This window comes from Bombina bombina, chromosome 1 (assembly GCF_027579735.1).
Source record: "Bombina bombina isolate aBomBom1 chromosome 1, aBomBom1.pri, whole genome shotgun sequence".
In the NCBI taxonomy this organism is placed as follows: Eukaryota; Metazoa; Chordata; class Amphibia; order Anura; family Bombinatoridae; genus Bombina; species Bombina bombina.
Window position 1 is genome coordinate 670974502 of NC_069499.1, and position 24941 is coordinate 670999442.

Here is a 24941-nt window from a genome sequence, read left to right on the forward strand (position 1 = left end):
TCTGGGAATCCCTGAAACCTCAGGGACTATGGTCTCGGGAAGAGTCTCTTCTCCCGATAAACATTCTGGAACTAACAGCGATATTCACTGCTCTCAGGGCTTGGCCTCAGCTTGCAAAGGCCAGATTCATAAGATTCCAATCAGACAACATGACGACTGTTACGTATATCAATCATCAGGGGGGAACAAGGAGTTCCCTAGCGATGAAAGAAGTGACCAAAATAATACAATGGGCGGAGGATCACTCAGTTTTGTGGAAAACTGGGAAGCGTATTATCTGAGTCGTCAGACTTTCCATCCGGGGGAGTGGGAACTCCACCCGGAGAGCTTTGCCCAGTTGACTCAATTATGGGGCATTCCAGACATGGATCTGATGGCGTCTCGTCAGAACATCAAGGTTCCTTGCTACGGGTCCAGATCCAGGGATCCCAAGGAGACTCTAGTGGATGCACTAGTAGCACCTTGGACCTTCAACCTAGCTTATGTGTTCCCACCGTTTCCTCTCATTCCCAGGCTGGTAGCCAGGATCAAACAGGAGAGGGCCTCAGTGATCTTGATAGCTCCTGCGTGGCCACGCAGGACTTGGTATGCAGACCTGGTGAATATGTCATCGGTTCCACCATGGAAGATACCTTTTGAGACAGGACCTTCTTGTTCAGGGTCCATTCGAACATCCAAATCTGGTCTCCCTCCAGCTGACAGCTTGGAGATTGAACGCTTGATTCTATCAAAGCGTGGGTTTTCAGATTCTGTGATAGATACTCTGGTTCAGGCCAGAAAACCGGTAACTAGAAAGATTTACCATAAAATATGGAAAAGATACATCTGTTGGTGTGAATCCAAGGGATTCCCATGGAATAAGATAAAAATTCCTAAGATTCTTTCCTTTCTGCAAGAAGGTTTGGATAAAGGATTATCTGCGAGTTCTCTAAAGGGACAGATTTCTGCTTTATCTGTCTTACTACACAAACGACTGGCAGCTGTGCCAGATGTTCAAGCATTTGTTCAGGCTCTGGTTAGGATCAAGCCTGTTTACAGACCTTTGACTCCTCCCTGGAGTCTAAATCTAGTTCTTACAGTTCTTCAAGGGGTTCCGTTTGAACCTCTACATTCCATAGATATTAAGTTATTATCTTGGAAAGTTTTGTTTTTGGTTGCTATTTCTTCTGCTAGAAGAGTTTCAGAGTTATCTGCTCTGCAGTGTACTCCGCCCTATCTGGTGTTCCATTCAGATAAGGTTGTTTTGCGTACTAAGCCTGGTTTTCTTCCTAAGGTCGTTTCCAACAAGAATATTAACCAGGAGATAGTTGTACCTTCTTTGTGTCCGAAACCAGTTTCAAAGAAGGAACGTTTGCTACACAATTTAGATGTAGTCCGTGCTCTAAAGTTCTACTTAGAAGCTACAAAAGAATTCAGACAAACATCTTCTTTGTTTGTCGTCTATTCTGGTAAAAGGAGAGGTCAAAAAGCAACTTCTACCTCTCTTTCCTTTTGGCTTAAAAGCATCATCCGATTGGCTTATGAGACTGCCGGACGGCAGCCTCCTGAAAGAATCACAGCTCACTCCACTAGGGCTGTGGCTTCCTCATGGGCCTTCAAGAACGAGGCTTCTGTTGATCAGATATGTAAGGCAGCGACTTGGTCTTCACTGCACACTTTTGCCAAATTTTACAAATTTGATACTTTTGCTTCTTCGGAGGCTATTTTTGGGAGAAAGGTTTTGCAAGCCGTGGTGCCTTCCATTTAGGTAGCCTGCTCCCTCCCTTCATCCGTGTCCTAAAGCTTTGGTTCCCACAAGTAAGGATGACGCCGTGGACCGGACACACCAATGTTGGAGAAAACAGAATTTATGCTTACCTGATAAATTACTTTCTCCAACGGTGTGTCCGGTCCACGGCCCGCCCTGGTTTTTTAATCAGGTCTGATGAATTATTTTCTCTAACTACAGTCACCACGGTACTATATGGTTTCTCCTATATTTCTTTCATGTAATTAGCAAGAGTCCATGAGCTAGTGACGTATGGGATATACATTCCTACCAGGAGGGGCAAAGTTTCCCAAACCTTAAAATGCCTATAAATACACCCCTCACCACACCCACAATTCAGTTTTGTTTCTTTGGCCATCTGCCAGAAGAGTCTCTGAATTATCTACTCTTTTTTGTGAGTCTCCTTTTCTGATTTTGCATCAGGATAAGGCGGTGCTGCGAACTTCTTTTGAATTTTTTACCTAAGGTTGTGAATTCTAACAACATTAGTAGAGAAATTGTGGTTCCTTCATTATGTCCTAATCCTATGAATTCTAAGGAGAAATCATTGTTTTCTTTGGATGCTGTTAGAGCTTTGTAATATTATGTTGAAGCTACTAAGTCTTTCCGAAAGACTTCTAGTCTATTTGTCATCTTTTCCAGTTCTAGAAAAGGCCAGAAAGCTTCTGCCATTTCTTTGGCATCTTGGTTGAAATCTTTATTTCATCATGCCTATGTTGAGTCGGGTAACACTCCGCCTCAAAGGATTACAGCTCATTCTACTAGGTCAGTTTCTACTTCCTGGGCGTTTAGGAATGAAGCTTCGGTTGATCAGATTTGCAAAGCAGCAACTTGGTCCTCTTTGCATACTTTTACTAAATTCTACCATTTTGATGTGTTTTCTTCTTCTGAAGCAGTTTTTGGTAGAAACGTATTTCAGGCAGTGGTTTCAGTTTGAATCTTCTGCTTATGTTTTTTCATTAACATTTTATTCTGGGTGTGGATTATTTTCAGCAGGAATTGGCTGTCTTTATTTTATCCCTCCCTCTCTAGTGACTCTTGCGTGGAAAGATCCACATCTTGGGTAATTATTATCCCATACGTCACTAGCTCATGGACTCTTGCTAATTACATGAAAGAAAACATAATTTATGTAAGAACTTACCTGATAAATTCATTTCTTTCATATTAGCAAGAGTCCATGAGGCCCGCCCTTTTTTTGGGGTGGTTATGATTTTTGTATAAAGCACAATTATTCCAATTCCTTATTTTATATGCTTTCGCACTTTTTTCTTATCACCCCACTTCTTGGCTATTCGTTAAACTGAATTGTGGGTGTGGTGAGGGGTGTATTTATAGGCATTTTGAGGTTTGGGAAACTTTGCCCCTCCTGGTAGGAATGTATATCCCATACGTCACTAGCTCATGGACTCTTGCTAATATGAAAGAAATGAATTTATCAGGTAAGTTCTTACATAAATTATATTTTTTCTTTTGTGATTCATATAGAGCATGCAATTTTCAAATAAAGATACAGAGAGAATGAAGAAAATGTGATAATAGGAGTAAATTAGAAAGTTGCTTAAAATTGCATGCTCTATCTGAATCGTGAAAGAAAAAATTTGGGTACAGTGTCCCTTTAACCCCTTAGTGACCAGACCACTTTTCAATTTGTTGACCATCTGGGACCAAGGCTATTTTTGCATTTCTGCGATGTTTGTGTTTAACTGTAATTTTCCTCTTACTCATTTACTGTACCCACACATATTATATACTGTTTTTCTCGCCATTAAATGGATTTTCTAAAGATATGATTATTTTCATCATATCTTATAATTTACTATAAAAAAAAATATAAAATATGAGGAAAAAATGAAAAAAAATGCACTTTTTCTAACTTTGAGCCCCAAAATTTCTTACACATCTACAACCACCATAAAATACCAATGCTAAACAGTTTCTAAATTTTGTCCTGAGTTTATAAATACCCAATGTTTACATGTTCTTTGCTTTTTTTGCAAGTTATAGGGCAATAAGTACAAGTAGCACTTTGCTATTTCAAAACCATGTTTTTTCAAAATTGGCGATAGTTACATTGTAACACCAATATCTGTCATGAATCCCTGAATAACCCTTCAAATGTATATTTCTCCAACATAGGTGTGTCCGGTCCACGGCGTCATCCTTACTTGTGGGATATTCTCTTCCCCAACAGGAAATGGCAAAGAGCCCAGCAAAGCTGGTCACATGATCCCTCATAGGCTCCGCCTTCCCCAGTCATTCTCTTTGCCGTTGCACAGGCAACATCTCCACGGAGATGGCTCAGAGTTTTTTGGTGTTTAAATGTAGTTTTTATTCTTCTATCAAGAGTTTGTTATTTTAAAATAGTGCTGGTATGTACTATTTACTCTGAAACAGAAAAGAGATGAAGATTTCTGTTTGTAAGAGGAAAATGATTTTAGCAACCGTTACTAAAATCGATGGCTGTTTCCACACAGGACTGTTGAGAGGAATTAACTTCAGTTGGGGGAAACAGTGAGCAGACTTTGGCTGCTTGAGATATGACACATTTCTAACAAGACTTGGTAATGCTGGAAGCTGTCATTTTCCCTATGGGATCCGGTAAGCCATTTTCTTAATTTTCAATATAAGAATACAAGGGCTTCACAAGGGCTTTAAAGACTGGTAGACATTTTTCTGGGCCAAAACGATTACTATATAAGCATGTTTAATGGTTTATAACTTAGGAGAGTTATTTAAATCTTGGCAAATTGTTAAAAAAACGGACAGGCACTGTATTGGACACCTTTTTCACTGGGGGCCTTTTCTAGTCATAGGCAGAGCCTCATTTTCGCGCCAGTAATGCGCAGTTGTTTTTGAGAAGCAAGGCATGCAGATGCATGTGTGAGGAGCTCAGATCCACTGAAAAAGCTTATTGAAGGCGTCATTTGGTATCGTATTCCCCTCTGGGCTTGGTTGGGTCTCAGCAAAGCAGATACCAGGGACTGTATAGGGGTTAAATGTAAAAACGGCTCCGGTTCCGTTATTTTTAGAGTTAAAGCTTTCAAATTTGGTGTGCAATACTTTTAAGGCTTTATGACACTGTGGTGAAATTTTGGTGAATTTTGAACATTTCCTTCATACTTTTGCGTATATTCAGTAAAAAAGTGTGTTCAGTTTAAAATTTAAAGAGACAGTAACGGTTTTATTTTAAAACGTTTTTTGTGCTTTGTTACCAAGTTTATGTCTATTAACATGTCTGAACTATCAGATAGACAATGTTCTGTATGTTCGGAAGCCAAGGTTCCTATCCATTTAAATATATGTGATAAATGTGACAAACAAAGTAGGGACAATGATACCACTGATAATAATGTTGCCCAAAACGATTCCTTAAGTGAGGGGAGTAAGCATGGTACTGCATCATCCCCTTCTATGTCTACACCAGTCTTGCCCACTCAGGAGGCCCCTAGTACATCTAGTGCCCCAATCCTCCTTACTATGCAACAATTAACGGCTGTAATGGATAATTCTATTAAAAACATTTTAGCCAAAATGCCCACTTATCAGCGAAAGCGCGACAGCTCTGTTTTAGATACTGAAGAGCATGAGGACGCTGATGATAATGGTTCTGACATGCCCTTACACCAGTCTGAAGGGGCTAGGGAGGTTTTGTCTGAGGGAGAAATTTCAGATTCAGGAAAAATTTCTCAACAAGCTGAACCTGATGTTATTACATTTAAATTTAAATTGGAACATCTCCGCGCTCTGCTTAAGGAGGTGTTATCTACTCTGGATGATTGTGACAATTTGGTCATTCCAGAGAAATTATGTAAAATGGACAGGTTCCTAGAGGTCCCGGTGCCCCCCGAAGCTTTTCCTATACCCAAGCGGGTGGCGGACATTGTAAATAAAGAATGGGAAAGGCCCGGCATACCTTTTGTCCCTCCCCCTATATTTAAGAAATTATTTCCTATGGTCGACCCCAGGAAGGACTTATGGCAGACAGTCCCCAAGGTCGAGGGGGCGGTTTCTACTCTAAACAAACGCACCACTATCCCTATAGAAGATAGTTGTGCTTTTAAAGATCCTATGGACAAAAAATTAGAGGGTTTGCTTAAAAAGATGTTTGTTCAGCAAGGTTACCTTCTACAACCAATTTCATGCATTGTTCCTGTCACTACAGCAGCGTGTTTCTGGTTCGAGGAACTAGAAAAGTCGCTCAATCAAGCATTCTCTTATGAGGAGGTTATGGGCAGAGTTCAAGCACTTAAGTTGGCTAACTCTTTTACCTTAGACGCCACTTTGCAATTAGCTAGATTAGCGGCGAAAAATTCAGGGTTTGCTATTGTGGCGCGCAGAGCGCTTTGGCTAAAGTCTTGGTCAGCGGATGCGTCCTCCAAGAACAAATTGCTTAACACACCTTTCAAGGGGAAAACGCTGTTTGGCCCTGACTTGAAAGAGATTATTTCAGATATCACTGGGGGTAAGGGCCACGCCCTTCCTCAGGATAGGTCTTTTAAGGCTAAAAATAAACCAAATTTTCGTCCCTTTCGCAGAAACGGACCAGCCCCAAGTTCTACATCCTCTAAGCAAGAGGGTAATACTTCTCAAACCAAGCCAGCCTGGAGGCCAATGCAAGGCTGGAACAAAGGTAAGCAGGCCAAGAAACCTGCCACTGCTACCAAGACAGCATGAGATGTTGGCCCCCGATCCGGGACCGGATCTGGTGGGGGGCAGACTTTCTCTCTTCGCTCAGGCTTGGGCAAGAGATGTTCTGGATCCTTGGGTGCTAGAAATAGTCTCCCAAGGTTATCTCCTGGAATTCAAGGAGCTACCCCCAAGGGGAAGGTTCCACAGGTCTCAATTGTCTTCAGACCACATAAAAAGACAGGCATTCTTACATTGTGTAGAAGACCTGTTAAAAATGGGAGTGATTCATCCTGTTCCATTAGGAGAACAAGGGATGGGATTCTACTCCAATCTGTTCATAGTTCCCAAAAAAGAGGGAACATTCAGACCAATCTTAGATCTCAAGATCCTAAACAAATTTCTCAAGGTTCCATCGTTCAAAATGGAAACCATTCGGACAATTCTTCCTACCATCCAGGAAGGTCAATTCATGACCACGGTGGATTTAAAGGATGCGTATCTACATATTCCTATCCACAAGGAACATCATCGGTTCCTAAGGTTCGCCTTTCTGGACAAGCATTACCAGTTTGTGGCACTTCCATTCGGATTAGCCACTGCTCCAAGAATTTTCACAAAGGTACTAGGGTCCCTTCTAGCGGTGCTAAGACCAAGGGGCATTGCAGTAGTACCTTACTTGGACGACATACTGATTCAAGCGTCGTCTCTACCACAAGCAAAGGCTCATACGGACATTGTCCTGGCCTTTCTCAGATCTCACGGGTGGAAAGTGAACGTAGAAAAAAGTTCTCTATCTCCGTCAACAAGAGTTCCCTTCTTGGGAACAATAATAGACTCCTTAGAAATGAGGATTTTTCTGACAGAGGCCAGAAAATCAAAACTTCTAAGCTCTTGTCAAGTACTTCATTCTGTTCTTCTTCCTTCCATAGCGCAGTGCATGGAAGTAATAGGTTTGATGGTCGCGGCAATGGACATAGTTCCTTTTGCGCAAATTCATCTAAGACCATTACAACTGTGCATGCTCAGTCAGTGGAATGGGGATTATACAGACTTGTCTCCGACGATACAAGTAGATCAGAGGACCAGAGATTCACTCCGTTGGTGGCTGTCCCTGGACAACCTGTCACAAGGGATGAGCTTCCGCAGACCAGAGTGGGTCATTGTCACGACCGACGCCAGTCTGGTGGGCTGGGGCGCGGTCTGGGAACCCCTGAAAGCTCAGGGTCTTTGGTCTCGGGAAGAATCTCTTCTCCCGATAAATGTTCTGGAACTGAGAGCGATATTCAATGCTCTCAAGGCTTGGCCTCAGCTAGCAAAGGCCAAATTCATACGGTTTCAATCAGACAACATGACGACTGTTGCGTATATCAACCATCAGGGGGGAACAAGGAGTTCCCTGGCGATGGAAGAAGTGACCAAAATAATTCAATGGGTGGAGACTCACTCCTGCCACTTGTCTGCAATCCACATCCCAGGAGTGGAAAATTGGGAAGCGGATTTTCTGAGTCGTCAGACATTTCATCCGGGGGAGTGGGAACTCCATCCGGAAATCTTTGCCCAAATAATTCAATTGTGGGGCATTCCAGACATGGATCTGATGGCGTCTCGTCAGAACTTCAAGGTTCCTTGCTACGGGTCCAGATCCAGGGATCCCAAGGCGACTCTAGTGGATGCACTATAGTAGCACCTTGGAGCTTCAACCTAGCTTATGTGTTCCCACCGTTTCCTCTCATTCCCAGGCTGGTAGCCAGGATCAAACAGGAGAGGGTATCGGTGATCTTGATAGCTCCTGCGTGGCCACGCAGGACTTGGTATGCAGATCTGGTGAATATGTCATCGGCTCCACCATGGAAGCTACCTTTGAGACAGGACCTTCTTGTTCAAGGTCCGTTCGAACATCCGAATCTGGCCTCACTCCAACTGACTGCTTGGAGATTGAACGCTTGATTTTATCAAAGCGAGGGTTCTCAGATTCTGTCATTGATACTCTTGTTCAGGCTAGAAAGCCTGTAACTAGAAAAATCTACCTTAAAATATGGAAAAAATATATCTGTTGGTGTGAATCTAAAGGATTCCCATGGAACAAGATAAAAATTCCTAAGATTCTATCCTTTCTACAAGAAGGTTTGGAGAAAGGATTATCTGCAAGTTCTCTGAAGGGACAGATCTCTGCTTTATCTGTTTTACTTCACAAAAAGCTGGCGGCTGTGCCAGATGTTCAAGCTTTTGTTCAGGCTCTGGTTAGAATCAAGCCTGTTTACAAACCTTTGACTCCTCCTTGGAGTCTCAATTTAGTTCTTTCAGTTCTTCAGGGGGTTCCGTTTGAACCCCTACATTCCGTTGATATCAAGTTATTATCTTGGAAAGTTTTGTTTTTGGTTGCAATTTCTTCTGCTAGAAGAGTTTCAGAGTTATCTGCTCTGCAGTGTTCTCCTCCTTATCTGGTGTTCCATGCAGATAAGGTGGTTTTGCGTACTAAACCTGGTTTTCTTCCGAAAGTTGTTTCTAACAAAAATATTAACCAGGAGATAGTCGTGCCTTCTTTGTGTCCGAATCCAGTTTCAAAGAAGGAACGTTTGTTACACAATTTGGATGTAGTTCGTGCTCTAAAATTCTATTTAGAGGCTACAAAGGATTTCAGACAAACATCTTCCTTGTTTGTTGTTTATTCTGGTAAAAGGAGAGGTCAAAAGGCAACTTCTACCTCTCTCTCTTTTTGGCTTAAAAGCATTATCAGATTGGCTTATGAGACTGCCGGACGGCAGCCTCCTGAAAGAATCACAGCTCATTCCACTAGGGCCGTGGCTTCCACATGGGCCTTCAAGAACGAGGCTTCTGTTGATCAGATATGTAAGGCAGCGACTTGGTCTTCACTGCACACTTTTACCAAATTTTACAAATTTGATACTTTTGCTTCTTCTGAGGCTATTTTTGGGAGAAAGGTTTTGCAAGCCGTGGTGCCTTCCATCTAGGTGACCTGATTTGCTCCCTCCCATCATCCGTGTCCTAAAGCTTTGGTATTGGTTCCCACAAGTAAGGATGACGCCGTGGACCTTTCTCCAACGGTGTGTCCGGTCCACGGCCCGCCCTGGTTTTTTTAATCAGGTCTGATGAATTATTTTCTCTAACTACAGTCACCACGGTATCATTTGATTTCTCCTATGCATATTCCTCCTTTACGTCGGTCGAATGACTGGGGAAGGCGGAGCCTAGGAGGGATCATGTGACCAGCTTTGCTGGGCTCTTTGCCATTTCCTGTTGGGGAAGAGAATATCCCACAAGTAAGGATGACGCCGTGGACCGGACACACCGTTGGAGAAAGTAATTTATCAGGTAAGCATAAATTCTGTTATTTTTTAAAAGAAGACATCCTAAGGTATTAAACTTGGGGTATTTTGACTTTTTTCATGCAACCATTTTACCACCAATCTATGCCAAAGTTTGGGGGGGGAAAAAAAATAATTTGATTTTTTGACAAAATAGCAATTTAAGAATACATTTACTGATAATATTAAGGGTTACTGCCAAATAACACCCTCATATGTCTTCAGCAGCATCTCCTGAGTACAGTGATACCACCCATATATAGGTGTGTCGGGTTCTCGGGGGGCTAAAAGGCCTTAATTTTAGGAAGCGCATTCCAGTTTTTCAACTTGGAATTTTCACATCGGTCATCATGCACCCATGTCGTTTTTGGGACATTTCTGAAGCTGGTCAATGGAATTTACCCCCATCAAACCATATATTTTTGAAAAGTAGACACCCTAGGGTATTTCAAATGCTTGCATTTTAACACTTTCCATGCACTAATTCAACCACCAGTCTTTGTCAAACTTTTGGGTAGTCATTATTTTGTGTTATTTTTCAAACACATTGTACTTTAGGCATGGATTCTCAGTTCCTGTTATGTGTTACTACCAAAAAAAACCTCAATATGTGTTCAACAACATCTCCTGAGTACAGTGATACCACCCATGTATAGGTGTGTGTATAGGTGTGTCGGGTTCTCTGGGGGCTAAATGGCCTTATTTTTAGGTAGCGCATTCCAGTTTTTCAACTTGGAATTTTCACATCGGTCATCATGCACCCATGTCCTATTTGGGACATTTCTGAAGCTGGTCAATGGAATTTACCCCCATCAAACCATATATTTTTGAGAAGTAGACCCCCTAGGGTATTTGAAATGCTGGTATTTTCACACTTTCCATGAACTTATTTAACCACCAGTCTTTGTCAAACTTTTGGGTAGTCATTTTTTTGTGTTATTTTTCAAACACATTGTACTTTAGGCATGGATTCCCAGTTCCTGTTATGTGTTACTGCCAAAAAACACCTCAATATGTGTTCAACAACATCTCCTGAGCACAGTGATACCACCCATGTATAGGTGTGTTGGGTTCTCTGGGGGCTAGAAGGCCTTATTTTTAGGAAGCGCATTCCATTTTTTACACTTCCCCTTTTCACATCCCATGCACCCATGTTCTATTTAAGACATTTCTGAAGCCGGCCAATGTAATTTACCCCCATAAAACCATATATTTTTGAAAAGTAGACATCCTAGGGTATTTCAAATGCAGGTGTTTTAACACTTTCCATACACTAATTCAACCACTAGTCTTTGTCAAACTATTGGGCATTCATTTCTTTGTTATTTTTCACATACATTGTACTTTAGACATGGATTCACAGCTCCTTTTATGTGTTACTACCAAAGAAGACACCAATATGTGGTCACCAACATCTCCTGAGTTCAGTGATACCACCTATGCATAGGTTTGGTGGCTTGTTTGGGCGGTGCAATGCCAAATGTCTGACATGTGTTTGTGATTTTTTTTCACATTTAACATATTTTATTTGCCTATTGTCTTTTTTGGGGGTCTTTTAACATACCCCAATTTATTTGTTTTCCATAAATGTGATTATATTTAAAAAGTTGACCCCCCAAGGTATTATACATGGAGTGGTTTGATGACTTTGATGCAACCGTTTTAGCCCAAAAAATTGGAGAAAGTATATGGTGGTAATTTTTCAATTTTCATTGTTACAGACACATTGCTTTTTTACTATGATTTAGGAGAGACTGTTGTAAGTTATTGCAAAAGAATACTTCAGGTTGTTTTCTGCAAGGCACCCTGAGTACACCTATGCCCCCCATGCATAGGTTTGCCAGGATTTTGGGAAGGTTATGTTACAATTTTATGACTTGTGATTTTAGTTATTAAAAATGAGAGTATTTCTTCTGATAGGCCTATCTTTAGTTTGGGGCCTATCGCATACCCCACTTTTATTTATTGCATTCAAAGTGTATATTTTTTAAATGTTGACACCCCAAGGTATTGTATATGGTGTGCTTTGATGCCTTTGAAGCAACCGTTTTAGCCCAAAAAATTGGAGAAAGTGTATGGTGGTAATTTTTCAATTTTCATTTTTACAGACACATTGCTTTTTGACTATAATTTAGGAGAGACTGTTGTAAGTTATTACAAAAACATACTTCAGGTTGTTTTCTGCAAGGCACCCTGAGAACACCTATGTCTCCCATGCATAGGTTTGACAGGGGTTTTGGTTAAAAAAAAAAACAGGCCCAATTTTAGAAAAAAATAGAGTAGTGAAATGTAAAAATCTGGCACAGTAAAAGTAAAAAAAACAAAAAAACATCTAACTGTAAACATAACCAAAAAATATATATATATATATGTAACAGCAAATGTATTTATTTTTTTAAAAATTGACCATTGTATGGTACCGCTTGAAGCAGTCCCCAATGCAGAGTGCAGGCTGTCCAGGGCAATCAGGACAGTAATATATGGTGTCCCTTCTCTTCCCCCTCTTGGTACAGACTCTGCATTTTTTTTGTGGTTTCTGCTTTGTGGCAGTAGGGGGGATTTTAAAAATAAAATGGGTAGCCCCAACTCTGCTCTCTCCCATCACCGCCCGGGGAGCAGGTGCATCATGGTACAAAATCCCCGTAATAATCTGGAGCTGAAACTGTAAAAAAGTCTTTTTAACTCTGGGGTTTGCTTTTTTTGAACAACAAAAAAGCGTTGTGGGTTGCAATCTGCATTAGGTAAATTGCAACCTTTTTGTACCAGGCCCTTGTCTTCCGCATAATTAAGTAGGGCTGCAGCAGCTGATCAGCCAGATCAACCCCACCCATATGCCGGTTATAAGACTTGATGCACACTGGCTTCCTTATGATCTCAGCTCTGCCACGTACAGAAACCGCCACCGTCCTCTCTGTGTGGATGGTGGTAAGAAGGTATACATCCTTCTTGTCTCTGTACTTCAGTGCCAACAGCTCCTCTTGGCGCAGAGCTGAGGTCTCCCCCCTTCGTAGCCGGGTGCGTACAAGCTGTCCTGGGAAACCTGCGCGGTTCTTTTTAATTGTACCGCAAGCTACTGTATCAAAGCAATACAGTAGCTTGAACAAAAGGACACTTGTATAAAAATTGTCTAAGTACAAGTGATACCCTTTGTTCATTAGGGGTAATATCAGGTCCCAGACAATCTTGCCAGGGGTTCCCATATGTTCTGGGCAACCTGGAGGGTCAAGGTGGCTATCCTTTCCCTCATACACCCGGAAGGCCTGAGTATACCCAGTCTCGCTGTCACAGAGCTTATACACCTTTGCCCCATATCTGGAGCGTTTGGAAGGAATATACTGCTTGAATCCCAGCCTTCCCTTATACTTCATTAGGGATTCATCAACGCATATATTCCTTCCAGGTGTATAAGCCTCTGCAAACCTGGCAGAAAAGTGGGTTATCAGGGGGCGGATTTTATACAGCCTGTCAAATTGGGGATGCTCCCTAGGGGGGCACAGGCTGTTGTCGCTGAAGTGCATGAAATGCAGAATCATTTCATACCTCTTCCTCGACATAGTCTGGGAGAAAATGGGGGTAGAGCAGATGGGGCTAGTACTCCAGTAGGAGCGAATGGAGGGTTTCTTTATGATGCCCATCAGCATAGTCAATGCCCAGAATTTTTTGAATTCTGGCACATTGATGGGGGCCCATTGCTGCTTTGCCAAATATGTTCCAGGCTTTGCAGCACGGAACTGATGGGCATATAAATTAGTTTGGGCGACAATGTTCCCCAATATATCATCGCCCAGAAACACTTCCAGAAACTGCTGGGGGCTAAAACCTGCCACATCTATATTTATGCCAGCATTTGCTGTGAAGGGTGGGATATCTGGCCTCTGGAGATGAGGCGTTACCCACTCTTCAGCAGCAATGGCAGCAACACGCCTCCTTCTGGCAGGGGGGCTAGCAGGGGGGCTGGCAGGGGGGCTAGCAGCCACAGATACATCACTATCAGTTGAGACTGCATCTAGTGATGTATCTGAGCACATGGCAGGGTCAAAATTGGGGTCTGAGTCAGAAATAGAGGCATCTGACTCTGACGCAAGGATGGCATACGCCTCCTCAGCACTATATCTTTTCTGTGACATTTTTGTATCTGTCACAGAAAACAATTACTAAAAAAAATTAAATTAACTAAATTAATTAACTAAATTAACTAGCAAAAATGTACAGCTATGCTACTGCCAGTGATTTATAGCGATCACTGGCAAGCTAGAGGTTAATGGCTCTGAAAATTAAATTAAATTAACTAAATGTTTCTGAAAAGAGCCTTTGGGTTTTTAAAAAATGACAACAAAATTAACCCCTAAAAAAATGCACAGACAGCAAAAAAGTACAGCTATGCAACTGCCAGTGATTTATAGCGATCACTGGCAAGCTAGGGGTTAATGGCTCTGAAAATTAAATTAAATTAATTAACTAAATTAACTAGCAAAAAAGTACAGCTATGCTACTGCCAGTGATTTATAGCGATCACTGGCAAGCTAGGGGTTAATGGCTCTGAAAATTAAATTAAATTAACTAAATGTTTCTGAAAAGAGCCTTTGGGTTTTTAAAAAATTACAACAACAAAATTAACCCCTAAAAAAAATGCACAGACAGCAAAAAAGTACAGCTATGCAACTGCCAGTGATTTATAGCGATCACTGGCAAGCTAGGGGTTAATGGCTCTGAAAATTAAATTAACTAAATGTTTCTGAAAAGAGCCTTTGGGTTTTTAAAAAATTACAACAACAAAATTAACCCCTAAAAAAATGCACAGACAGCAAAATGCAGCAAAAAAAAAGTGCACCTATGCTACTGCCAGTGATATATAGTGATCACTGGCAAGCTAGGGGTTAATGGCTCTGAAAATTAAATTAAATTAACTAAATGTTTCTGAAAAGAGCCTTTGGGTTTTTAAAAAATTATAACAACAAAATTAACCCCTAAAAAAATGCACAGACAGCAAAATGCAGCAAAAAAAAGTGCACCTATGTTACTGCCAGTGATATATAGTGATCACTGGCAAGCTAGGGGTTAATGGCTCTGAAAAGAGCCTTTGGTTCTATATTTTTTAACAAATAAAAGAAATAAATCTCTCTCTCTGCTAAATACAGGTCTCTCTCTCTCTCTCTCTCCAACAAAATGGCAAGTGAGGAGAGGGAGGGAGATCCACACTGATCATAGTCAATATTTACAAATATTGACATGATCAGACAAATGGGGTATTTTATTATTATTATTATTTTTTTTAGGGTGGGAGGCTCAGATTGGGTGACCCTAGCTTGCCCCTATGATGAGGCAGGCTAGGGACACCCCCAGAGGCCCCATGATGCACTGGGCATCGCCATCTTGGATGCCTAGTGAAGGGGGAGGGGGGGGGCTATTTAGGGCTTTTTTTTTAATATACGTTTTTTTTTTTTTTTATTATTACTTTTATTTTATAACTAACTAAGTGCCTCGACCCACCGAGGCACTTAGCACACAATCAGAGCATCGGAAGCGTGTCCGATCGCTTCCGATGCTCTGAAACACTGCCGGGCTCCACGTGGAGCGAAACCGGAAGTGATCACTCGTGGGGGAGTGATCAATCCGGTCCCGGCACTCGGGAACAGTATTGCAGGATGCCTAGACCTCAAGGCAAGCCTGCAATACTGTTAGAGCAGCTGGAAGCGATTCCGATCGCTTCCAGTGCTCTGTTAAACAGACGACGTATGCCATACGTCCTCGGTCGTTAAGTGCTTTTTTTTTGAGGACGTATGGCATACGTCGTCGGTCGTTAAGGGGTTAAACGAAGAAAGTTGGCACTCTGTAGCAGCAATCTAAATCTAATTATATAGATTGATAGTACAACTTAACAATATACTATGTTATATAGTTAGAAATATCATAGAAATATTTTAATCTTAGGTCTGTTAGTTTGGTTTACCACCTTTTAGGCTAAGCGGATGATTAATACATATATAAGAATGATACTCATACTGTTAAGTCCTTGCTTGATACATTGTGAGCCCTTTAATCCTTTTAATCAATTCTGTTAGAGCAGCTATTAAATGTATCACAAATGTATCACAAACTTGTGACATCATATTATAACAATACTGGTGGTAATGGTGAAAAGAAAAAAGAAAGACAAAGAAATTGTAACATCACAAGTTATATTATTAAGTAGCGAGAGGTGAGCATAGCTCTACATTATTTTTACTTTAGTAACCAGTTAGATATGATAAAGGTTTTATCCTCGGTTTGCTTTTTTTCACGTTATTTTAATATGTTTTACCTCTGTGATTAACTTGTATCTAAGCCTCTGCAGACTGGCCCCTTATTTCAGTTCTTTTGACAGACATTCATTTTAGCCAATCAGTGCTTACACTTAGGTAACTCCATAGGAGTAAGCACAATTGTATCTGTGGCAAACATGAACTAGCACTGTATAGCTGAAAAACTGTCAAAATGCACTGAGATAAAAGGGGGCCTTCAATGGCTTAGAAATTAGCATATGAGCCTTCCTAGGTTTAGCTTTCAACAAAGAATACCAAGAGATCAAAGCAATTTTGAAGATAAAGGTAAATTTAAAAAGTTGTTTAAAATAACATTCCCTATTTGAATCATGAAAGTTTAATTTTCAGTAGACTGTCCCTTTAAGTCCTAGAGACCCCAAGACCCACCATTTGAAAGGTAATTGCCTGCTCTTTCAAACAGTTTGTGTCTAGGGGTGTAAATTACAAGCAAAATAAATTCAAATGAAATAAACCTGTATAATGAGGGGATCTCTAGGCAATTATAACAGCGCATCAAAAAGGCCCAGAATCCCCTCTTTAAAATAAAGCCATTATATAAGTTTTGATAGCCAGGTGATCACAGTGGTACTAGTGACCACCTGGTGTGTGAATAAATGTCCATTTATTTGCATATAGGCTCATTGAAGCCCCTATATGCAAATCAAAGTTACGTAACTATACTGAAATGCCCTTATTTGAATGAGTGTAACCCCTTCTTCCTTTTTTGACTATATAGAGTTTAGAAAAAAAACATTTTTTTTTAATTAAAAAATACAATTTTTTTTTTTTTTTTTTTTACCCTTTTTGTTGCACAGTTTTGACCTCAAGATATATTCATAAAATAACATAGTTTGAATCTGTTGGGTCTGCTGAAAAAAATAAATATATAATATGTGGGTTTCTCACTGGAAAAATCGCCTATAGTGGGGATTAAAAGTGACCTGTGTATATAAAAACTCTTGATTCAGATAGAGCATGCAAATTTAAGCAACTTTCTAATTTACGCCTATTATCATTTTTTCTTCGTTCACTTGATATCTTTATTTGAAAAAGGCATCAAAGAACTTTTTTGGTTCCGAACTCTGGACAGCACTTTTTTATTGGTGGATGAATTTATCCACCAATCTGCAAAAACAACCCAGGTTGTTCACCAAAAATGGTCCGGCATCTAAACTTACATTCTTGAATTTTAAATTCAAGAATGTAATTCTTGCATTCCAAGAGAATGAAGAAAATTTGATAATAGGAGTAAATTAGAAAGTTGCTTAAAATTGCATGCTCTCTCTGAATCACGAAAGAGAAAATTTGGGTTTAGTGTCCCTTTAAGATGGGGGTGACCAAAGGGGGAGGGAAGAGAGCTGTTTGAGAGGGATCAGGGGGTGGGAAGTGACAGGCAGGAGGCTAATCTCTACACTAAAGCTAAAATTAACCTTTTAAGATACCTGATTAACCTCTTCACTGCCGGGAATAATAGAAGTGTGGCATGCAGCTGCAATTAGCGGCCTTCTAATACCAAAAAGCAATGGCAAAGCCATATATGTCTGCTAATTCTGAACAAAGTGGATTCCAGAGAAGTTTTTATAACCATTTGTGCCATGATTGCACAAGTAGTATATAAATAATTTCAGTGAGAAACCCAAAGTTTCTGAAAACTATTTTTTTATTGTTTGATCGCATTTGGCGGTGAAATGGTGGCATGAAATATACCAAAATAGGCCTATATCAATACTTTGGGTTGTCTACTAAAAAAAAAAAATATTGTTTTGATAGGTAAATTAAAAAAAAAAAAATGCGGCTCTATTTCTGTTTAAATGTAATGATTGGAAAAAATGCTAAAAATGTTCTGGTCTTTTGGGGAAGTCTTAGTCAGAAATGTCCAGTACTTAAGGGGTTAAACATGAAAGTTATAAGTAAACATGTACACGTATCATAATTCTTAAATCTACAACTTTCAAGATGATTACTTAAGTTTTTGTGTTTCCAGGGAATGGTTCCATTTGTTTTTGTGGGAACAAAGGATAGCATCACTAATGCTACTGTTCTTCTGGATTATCATCTTAACTACTTAAAGGTAAAGTTTTATAAATATTATACAGTAGTATGTAGCAAGTCTGCTTAGTAGAAGTTTAAACAATGGCTTATCCAATAGTACCTTTTTTAAAAGGACAACACCAGTAAACTAGAGAAACAAATGTATACATCATAATAAACATTCTTACAATGTATTTGTGTTAGAAATGTTACCTTACAAAGCAGACATTTTCATTCAGATTGGTAGCCCCTTTCTATGTCTGCTTCAAACTTGGATACTGGAGAAGACATAATGGGCATACACTAAATGTTTGCCTTAACAGCTAGAATGGTGGGGGAGATGCTCAAGAGGAATCATATTTACCTACCAATATCTGCTTTGAAAGGTATAAATGCACATATTGCAATGTTGATCATTATAGTGTATACCGTTATTAATACTTATTTCTTTCATTTTGTTAATACTGTTGTTTTTGTTTTTTTCCCCAATTCATTGATCCTAAACAACATTTTAAGTGTTGATCTGTAGTGCTTCATAGATAATTGCTTTTGCTAGGTTTTATGAGGCACCACCTTTTTTTTTTTTTTTTTTTTTTTTTTTTTAATTTTTTTTTTTCCTTGTGTAGGAAGTGGACCAATTACGCTTGGAAAGGTTGCAAATTGATGAGCAACTTCGGCAGATAGGTGCCAGTTCAAGACCTCCTCCAAATCGTTCAGATAAGGAGAAGGGATATTCCAGTGAAGATTGCAGTGGTCTAGGGCGAGGAAGTAGGCCTTACAACAACCGAGGACGTAGCCGACGGGGCACAGGATACGCTTCTGGTGAGTTTATTGGCTAGAGAAATGCTGGGATACATACATACATACATACATACATACATATGCCTATGGCTCACTAGACATGTTCAGCTAGCTCCCAGTAGTGTATTGCTGCTCAAGAGCTGACTTTAACCTCTGCAAAAAGGTTAAGCACATAGACAGTTATATGCACAGCAATAGTTGAATAATAAAATGCTTTCGCATATTTGAGAATTTAATTTTTGCACCTTCATATCCCTTTAAATTGACTTAGTTTGTCATGCGATAAATGAGATTTGTAAATAAGTGTGTATATGTGTGTGTATATATGTATGTGTATATATATATATATATATATATATATATATATATATATATATATATATATATATATATATATATATATATATATATAAATTAAGGAATTAGGCAGCTGACTTTAACTATGTCCCAGTCACTACAATCTAAGCATTTTTTAAAGCCTTTTTGAGATAACATGCACAATCACATTTTTGAACTTTTATGGAGATTTTGGCAGTTTATACCGATCTGATATTTCAGGATAGATAGTTCCTAGGTCCTGTACCTATGTAATATTGTCCCTGTACCGAAGCGATTTGGAAAAATAAAATGATTTAACCTAGGTTTCATTCAAAATGCAGAAAATCAAGACTTGTTTTAGACAATTTTCTGCATTTTGAAGGAAGTTGGGTTACAGAATTTGTTCTTCCCACACTCCTCTCTAGTGAGGCCAAAAAGCAATGTAAATGCAAAAGCAAGAGGTAGTTTAATGTCCCTTAAAGTGTTAAAGCACTCTCAGTATGTTTCTTGTCTGGATGGTACAAAACCTTTGGAAATGTTCTGTCTTATATGTTAAAACAATATAATAAAGGAAATTCCAGGTTTTCTGAACTCCAATATAAATTTGAAGCCTAGGAATTGCAAGTTTTTTCATGATTGAGTGAACCCCCCCCCTCAGTTTAGATATACAGTGGATATAAAAAGTATACACACCCCTGTTAAAATGTCAGGTTTCTGTGATGAAAAAAAATTAGACAAAGATAAATCATTTCAGAACTTTTTCCACCTTTAATGTGACCTATAAACTACACAACTCAATTGAAAAACAAACTGAAATCTTTAAGGTGGAGGGAAGTAAACAAACCCCCCCCCAAAAAAAACTAAAATAATGTGGTTGCATAAGTGTGCACACCCTCTTATAACTGGAGCTGTAGCTGTGTTCAGAATTAAACAATCACATTCAAAACCATGTTAAATAAGAGCCATCACACACCTGTCATATTTTAAAGTGCCTCAGATTAATCCCGAATAAAGTTCAGCTGTTCTAGTACGTCTTTCCTGACATTTTCTTAGTCGCGTCCTACACAAAAGCCATGGTCCGCAGGGAGCTTCCAAAGCATCAGAGGGATCTCGTTGTTAAAAGGTATCCGTCAGGAGAAGGGTACAACAGAATTTCCAAGGCATTAGATATACCATGGAACACAGTGAAAACAGTCATCATCAAGTGGAGAACATATGGCACAACAATGACATTACCAATAACTGGATATCCCTCCAAAATTGATGAAAAGACGAGAAGAAAACTGGTCTGGGAGGCTATCAAGAGGCCTACAGCAACATTAAAGGAGCTGCAGGAATATCTGGCAAGTACTGGCTGTGTGGTACATGTGACCACAATCTCCTGTATTCTTCATATGTTTGGGCTTTGGGGTAGACGGCAAGACGGAAGCCTTTTCTTACGAAGAAAAACATCCAAGCCCAGCTTAATTTAGCAGAGACACATCTGAAGTATCCCAAAAGCTTGTGTTGAAACCAAGGTTGAACTTTTTGGCAATAATTCCAAAAGATGTTTGACGCAAAAACACTGCATATCACCAAAAGAACACCATACCCACAGTGAAACATGGTGATAGCAGCATCATGCTTTGGGGCTGTTTTTCTCCAGCTGGAACTTGGGGCCTTATTCAAGGTAGAGGGAATTATGAACAGTTCCAAATACCATCGTATTTTTACATACAGTTCCAAATACCAGTCAATATTGGCACAAAACCTTCAGGCTTCTGCTAGAAAGCTGAACATGAAGAGGAACTTTCATCTTTCAGCATGACAACGACCCAAAGAATACATCCAAATTAACAAAGGAATGGCTTCACCAGAAGAAGATTATTGTTTTGGAATGGCCCAGCCAGAGCCCAGAACTGAATCAGATTGGAAATCTGTGGGGTGATCTGAAGAGGGCTGTGCACAGGATATGCCCTCGCAATCTGACAGATTTGGAGTGTTTTTGCAAAGAAGAGTGGGCAAATCTTGCCAAGTCAAGATGTGCCATGTTGATAGACTCATACCCCAAAAGACTGAGTGCTGTAATAAAATCTAAAGTTGCTTCAAAAAAGTATTTGCAACCATATTTTATTTTTACTTCCCTTCACCTAAAAGATTTGTTTGTTTTTCAATTGAGTTGCATAGTTTATAGGTCACATTAAAGGTGGAAAGAAGTTCTGAAATGATTTATCTTTGTCTCGTTTTTTTACATCACAGAAACCTGCCATTTTAACAGGGGTGTGTAGACTTTTTATATCCACTGTATAATAAATAATATACACATGCACACATACTAAAAATGTGTTTTTTAAAAAAAAAAGTCTGCCTTCTAAATTTTTGAAACATTTTAAATAATTTTGCAAAATCCTGTTTACATTACTTCTTTTTTTTTTTTTTTTTTTTTTAAATGTAATTTTGTTCTTTGTTTTTTTTTATTGGACTAACTATACATTTTATAAAAAGACAAGCTTTCGGAAGAGTGTCTTCCTTTTTTTCAAGTCTGATGCAATACTGACCAATTTAATGGAATTTTCAGATTATATTTTAAAACACAGGCTAAAAAGACAAACGGCTAGATCACGAGTTTTTGTCGGTAAGGCTTGCGGGGCTAACGCTTCTTTTTTTTTTTTCTTACCGCTCCCTTAAGCCATCGCTGGTATTATGAGTTTTCTTTAAGCCGGCGTTAGCCTCAGAAAAGTGAGCGTTGAGCAAAATTTAGCTCCACATCTCACCTCTACCAGCGTTGCTTACGGTAGCGGTAAACTGTCAAAACGTGCTCATGCACAATTTCCCCATAGGAAACAATGGGGCTGAGCTGGGTGAAAAAAAACCTAACACCTGCAAAAAAGCAGCGTTCAGCTCCTAACGCAGCCCCATTGTTTCCTATGGGGAAACAAAAGTTATGTCTGCACCTAACACCCTAACATGAACCCAGAGTCTTAACACCCCTAATCTTACACTTATTAACCCCTAATCTGCCACCCCGGCATAGTCGCCACCTGCATTATACTATTAACCCCTAATCTGCTGCTCCGGACTCCGCCGCCACCTACATTATACTTATGAACCCCTAATCTGCTGCCCCCAACATCGCTGACACCTAAATTATATTTATTAACTCCTAATCTGTCGCCGCCACTATAATAAAGTTATTAACCCCTAAACCTAAGTCTAACCCTAACACCCCCCTAACTTAAATATAATTTAAATTAAACGAAATTAATTTAACATAATTAAATAAATTAATCCTATTTAAAACTAAATACTTACCGATAAAATAAACCATAAGATACCTACAATATAACAGTTACATTGTAGCTATTTTAGGATTTATATTTATTTTACAGGCAACTTTGTATTTATTTTAACTAGGTAGAATAGTTACTAAATAGTTAATAACTATTTAATAACTACTTGGCTAAAATAAGTACAAAACTACCTGTAAAATAAACCCTAACCTAAGTTACAATTACACCTAACACTACACTATCATTAAACTAATTACCTAAACTACCTACAATTAATTACAATTAAATATACTAAATTACGAGAAAACCCCCCCACTAAATTACAGAAAATAAAAAAAGAATTACAAGAATTTTAAACTAATTACACCTAATCTAAGCCCCCCAAAATAATAAAATTTCCCTACCCTATACTAAATTACAAATAGACCTTAAAAGGGCCTTTTGCAGGGCATTGCCCCAAAGTAATCAGCTCTTTTACCTGTAAAATAAAAATACAATACCACCACCCACACACCCCTACTCTAAAACCCACCCAATCCCCCCTTAAAAAAACCTAACACTAACCCTCTGAAGATCACCCTACCTTGAGCTGTCTTCACCCAGTCGGACACAAGTGGTCCTCCAGAGGGTCTGAAGTCTTCATCCGATCGGGGCGGAAGACTTCATCCAGGCTGCATCTTCTATCTTCATCCTTGCGGAGCGGGTCCATCTTCAATCCAGCCGACGCGGAGCATCCTCTTCAAATGAAGTCCTAACGAAGAATGAAGATTCCTTTAAATGACGTCATCCAAGACGGCGTCCCTTGAATTCCGATTGGCTGATAGAATCCTATCAGCCAATCGGAATTAAGGTAGGAAAAATCCTATTGGCTGATGCTATCAGCCAATAGGATTGACCTTGCATTCTATTGGCTGATTGGAACAGCCAATAGAATGCGAGGTCAATCCTATTGACTGATTACCTCAGCCAATAGGATTTTTCCTACCTTAATTCCGATTGGCTGATGGGATTCTATCAGCCAATCGGAATTCAAGGGATGCCATCTTGGATGACGTCATTTAAAGGAACCTTCATCCTTCGTTAGGACTTCGTTTTGAAGAGGATGCTCCGCGTCGGCTGGATTGAAGATGGACCCGCTCCGGAAGGATGAAGATAGAAGATGCAGCCTGGATGAAGCCTTCTGCCGTCTGGAGGACCTCTTCTGCCCCGATCGGATGAAGGCTTTGGACTCCAAGAGAGTGTCCACAGAGAGGGTAACTGTATAGTGTCCATTAAAAACACACTTAGTGCACTAAGTGTGTTTTTAATGGACACTATACATTTACCCTCTCTGTGGACACTCTCTTGGAGTCTTGTGTTCGCATGAGATTATATTTGGGACATATATGTGATGGTTTAAAGTTTGTACAGCCTTGAATACTGGTGGGAGGTACTTTTATGGATCTCGAGTGATCACCTGTTGTTGTGGGATCAGCTTGCCCCGCCAAGTTAACCTATGCTGGACTGTGCACTTTCACATAAGCGGATCTGAATGTTTGGGATTTCCAGCCTGTCAGTTAGTACTGCCGCTTGTGGTATACCACAATTTGGATATCGGAGCAAGGACGGGCTCTATTGTGGTTCAGGCTGTTGAGATCTGTGTCTGGCCAATTGCAGGCAAGCTGTGCGAAGCAGCAGACACACCTTTTCTATGACATCACGGTCCAAAGCCAGTGGAAGCTCTGAGGTGAGGAGTGAGGAAGTGGCATTGGCTAGAGGGATCGATTTGTGACTAATCCAAAGTGAAGTGTAAAGGCACACCCCCATTCCGGGATCGTTACTGCTACATGCTTTGTAGCATGTCCAAGCTCAAATTTCAACAAGTTAGTAAAAAAATTCTTTAGTTTCAATGGACATAGATTCATCTTTCAATGCTGGTATATAGGGACTCAACGTCACATGTGACTAATATTGAATTTGTGGTTAAAGTAAGTTTATCTATCTTTTTTTAAAACATGCATAGTATCTCTAGTGTGGAAAGGCAAAGAGTCTGCAATGTAGCGAAGTCTAGCATCAACATATGTGCTCGCCTTTTCCGTCAGGGACCCAATGCTCGAGACAATCTGCCTGGTGGGCAATCTTGATTTTTATGGATTTTTGGTAGCAAATACAGAGTTGCCACTTTTGGTTGCTTAACTTCTAGGAATTTGAATTCTTTCTTATCAATAATGCTTTCAGAAAATGCAGAATTAATTAAAATGTTTTGTTTAAGTAAAGTATCAGTGGGATTACTAAAGAGACTTTTATAATTCTTCTGATTGCTAAGCTGTTTTTTTAGCTTCTTCCACATACATGTATGTAGGCCATAGTACAAAATTGCCCCCTTATCACTTTGTTTGATCTGAATGTCTGTCCATTGTGTCAGAATTTTTAGTGCAAGTTTTTCTTCACTAGACATATTTTCATAGGTTTTATCTTTGTCTTTAGATAAGGCAAGTATATCTTTACATACAAG

At 39.7% G+C, this 24941-nt stretch overlaps 1 protein-coding gene across 2 annotated transcripts in view; it reads left to right on the forward strand.

Moving 5' to 3' along the window:
- FMR1 (fragile X messenger ribonucleoprotein 1) overlaps positions 1–24941 on the forward strand; it is a 111212-nt gene that overhangs the window by 52121 nt on the left and 34150 nt on the right. For both annotated transcript variants that reach the window (XM_053699149.1, XM_053699148.1), the window contains 2 exons: positions 18013–18099; positions 18686–18881. In XM_053699149.1, the coding sequence (XP_053555124.1) occupies positions 18013–18099; positions 18686–18881 (283 nt within the window). The remainder of the gene's footprint in view (positions 1–18012; positions 18100–18685; positions 18882–24941) is intronic.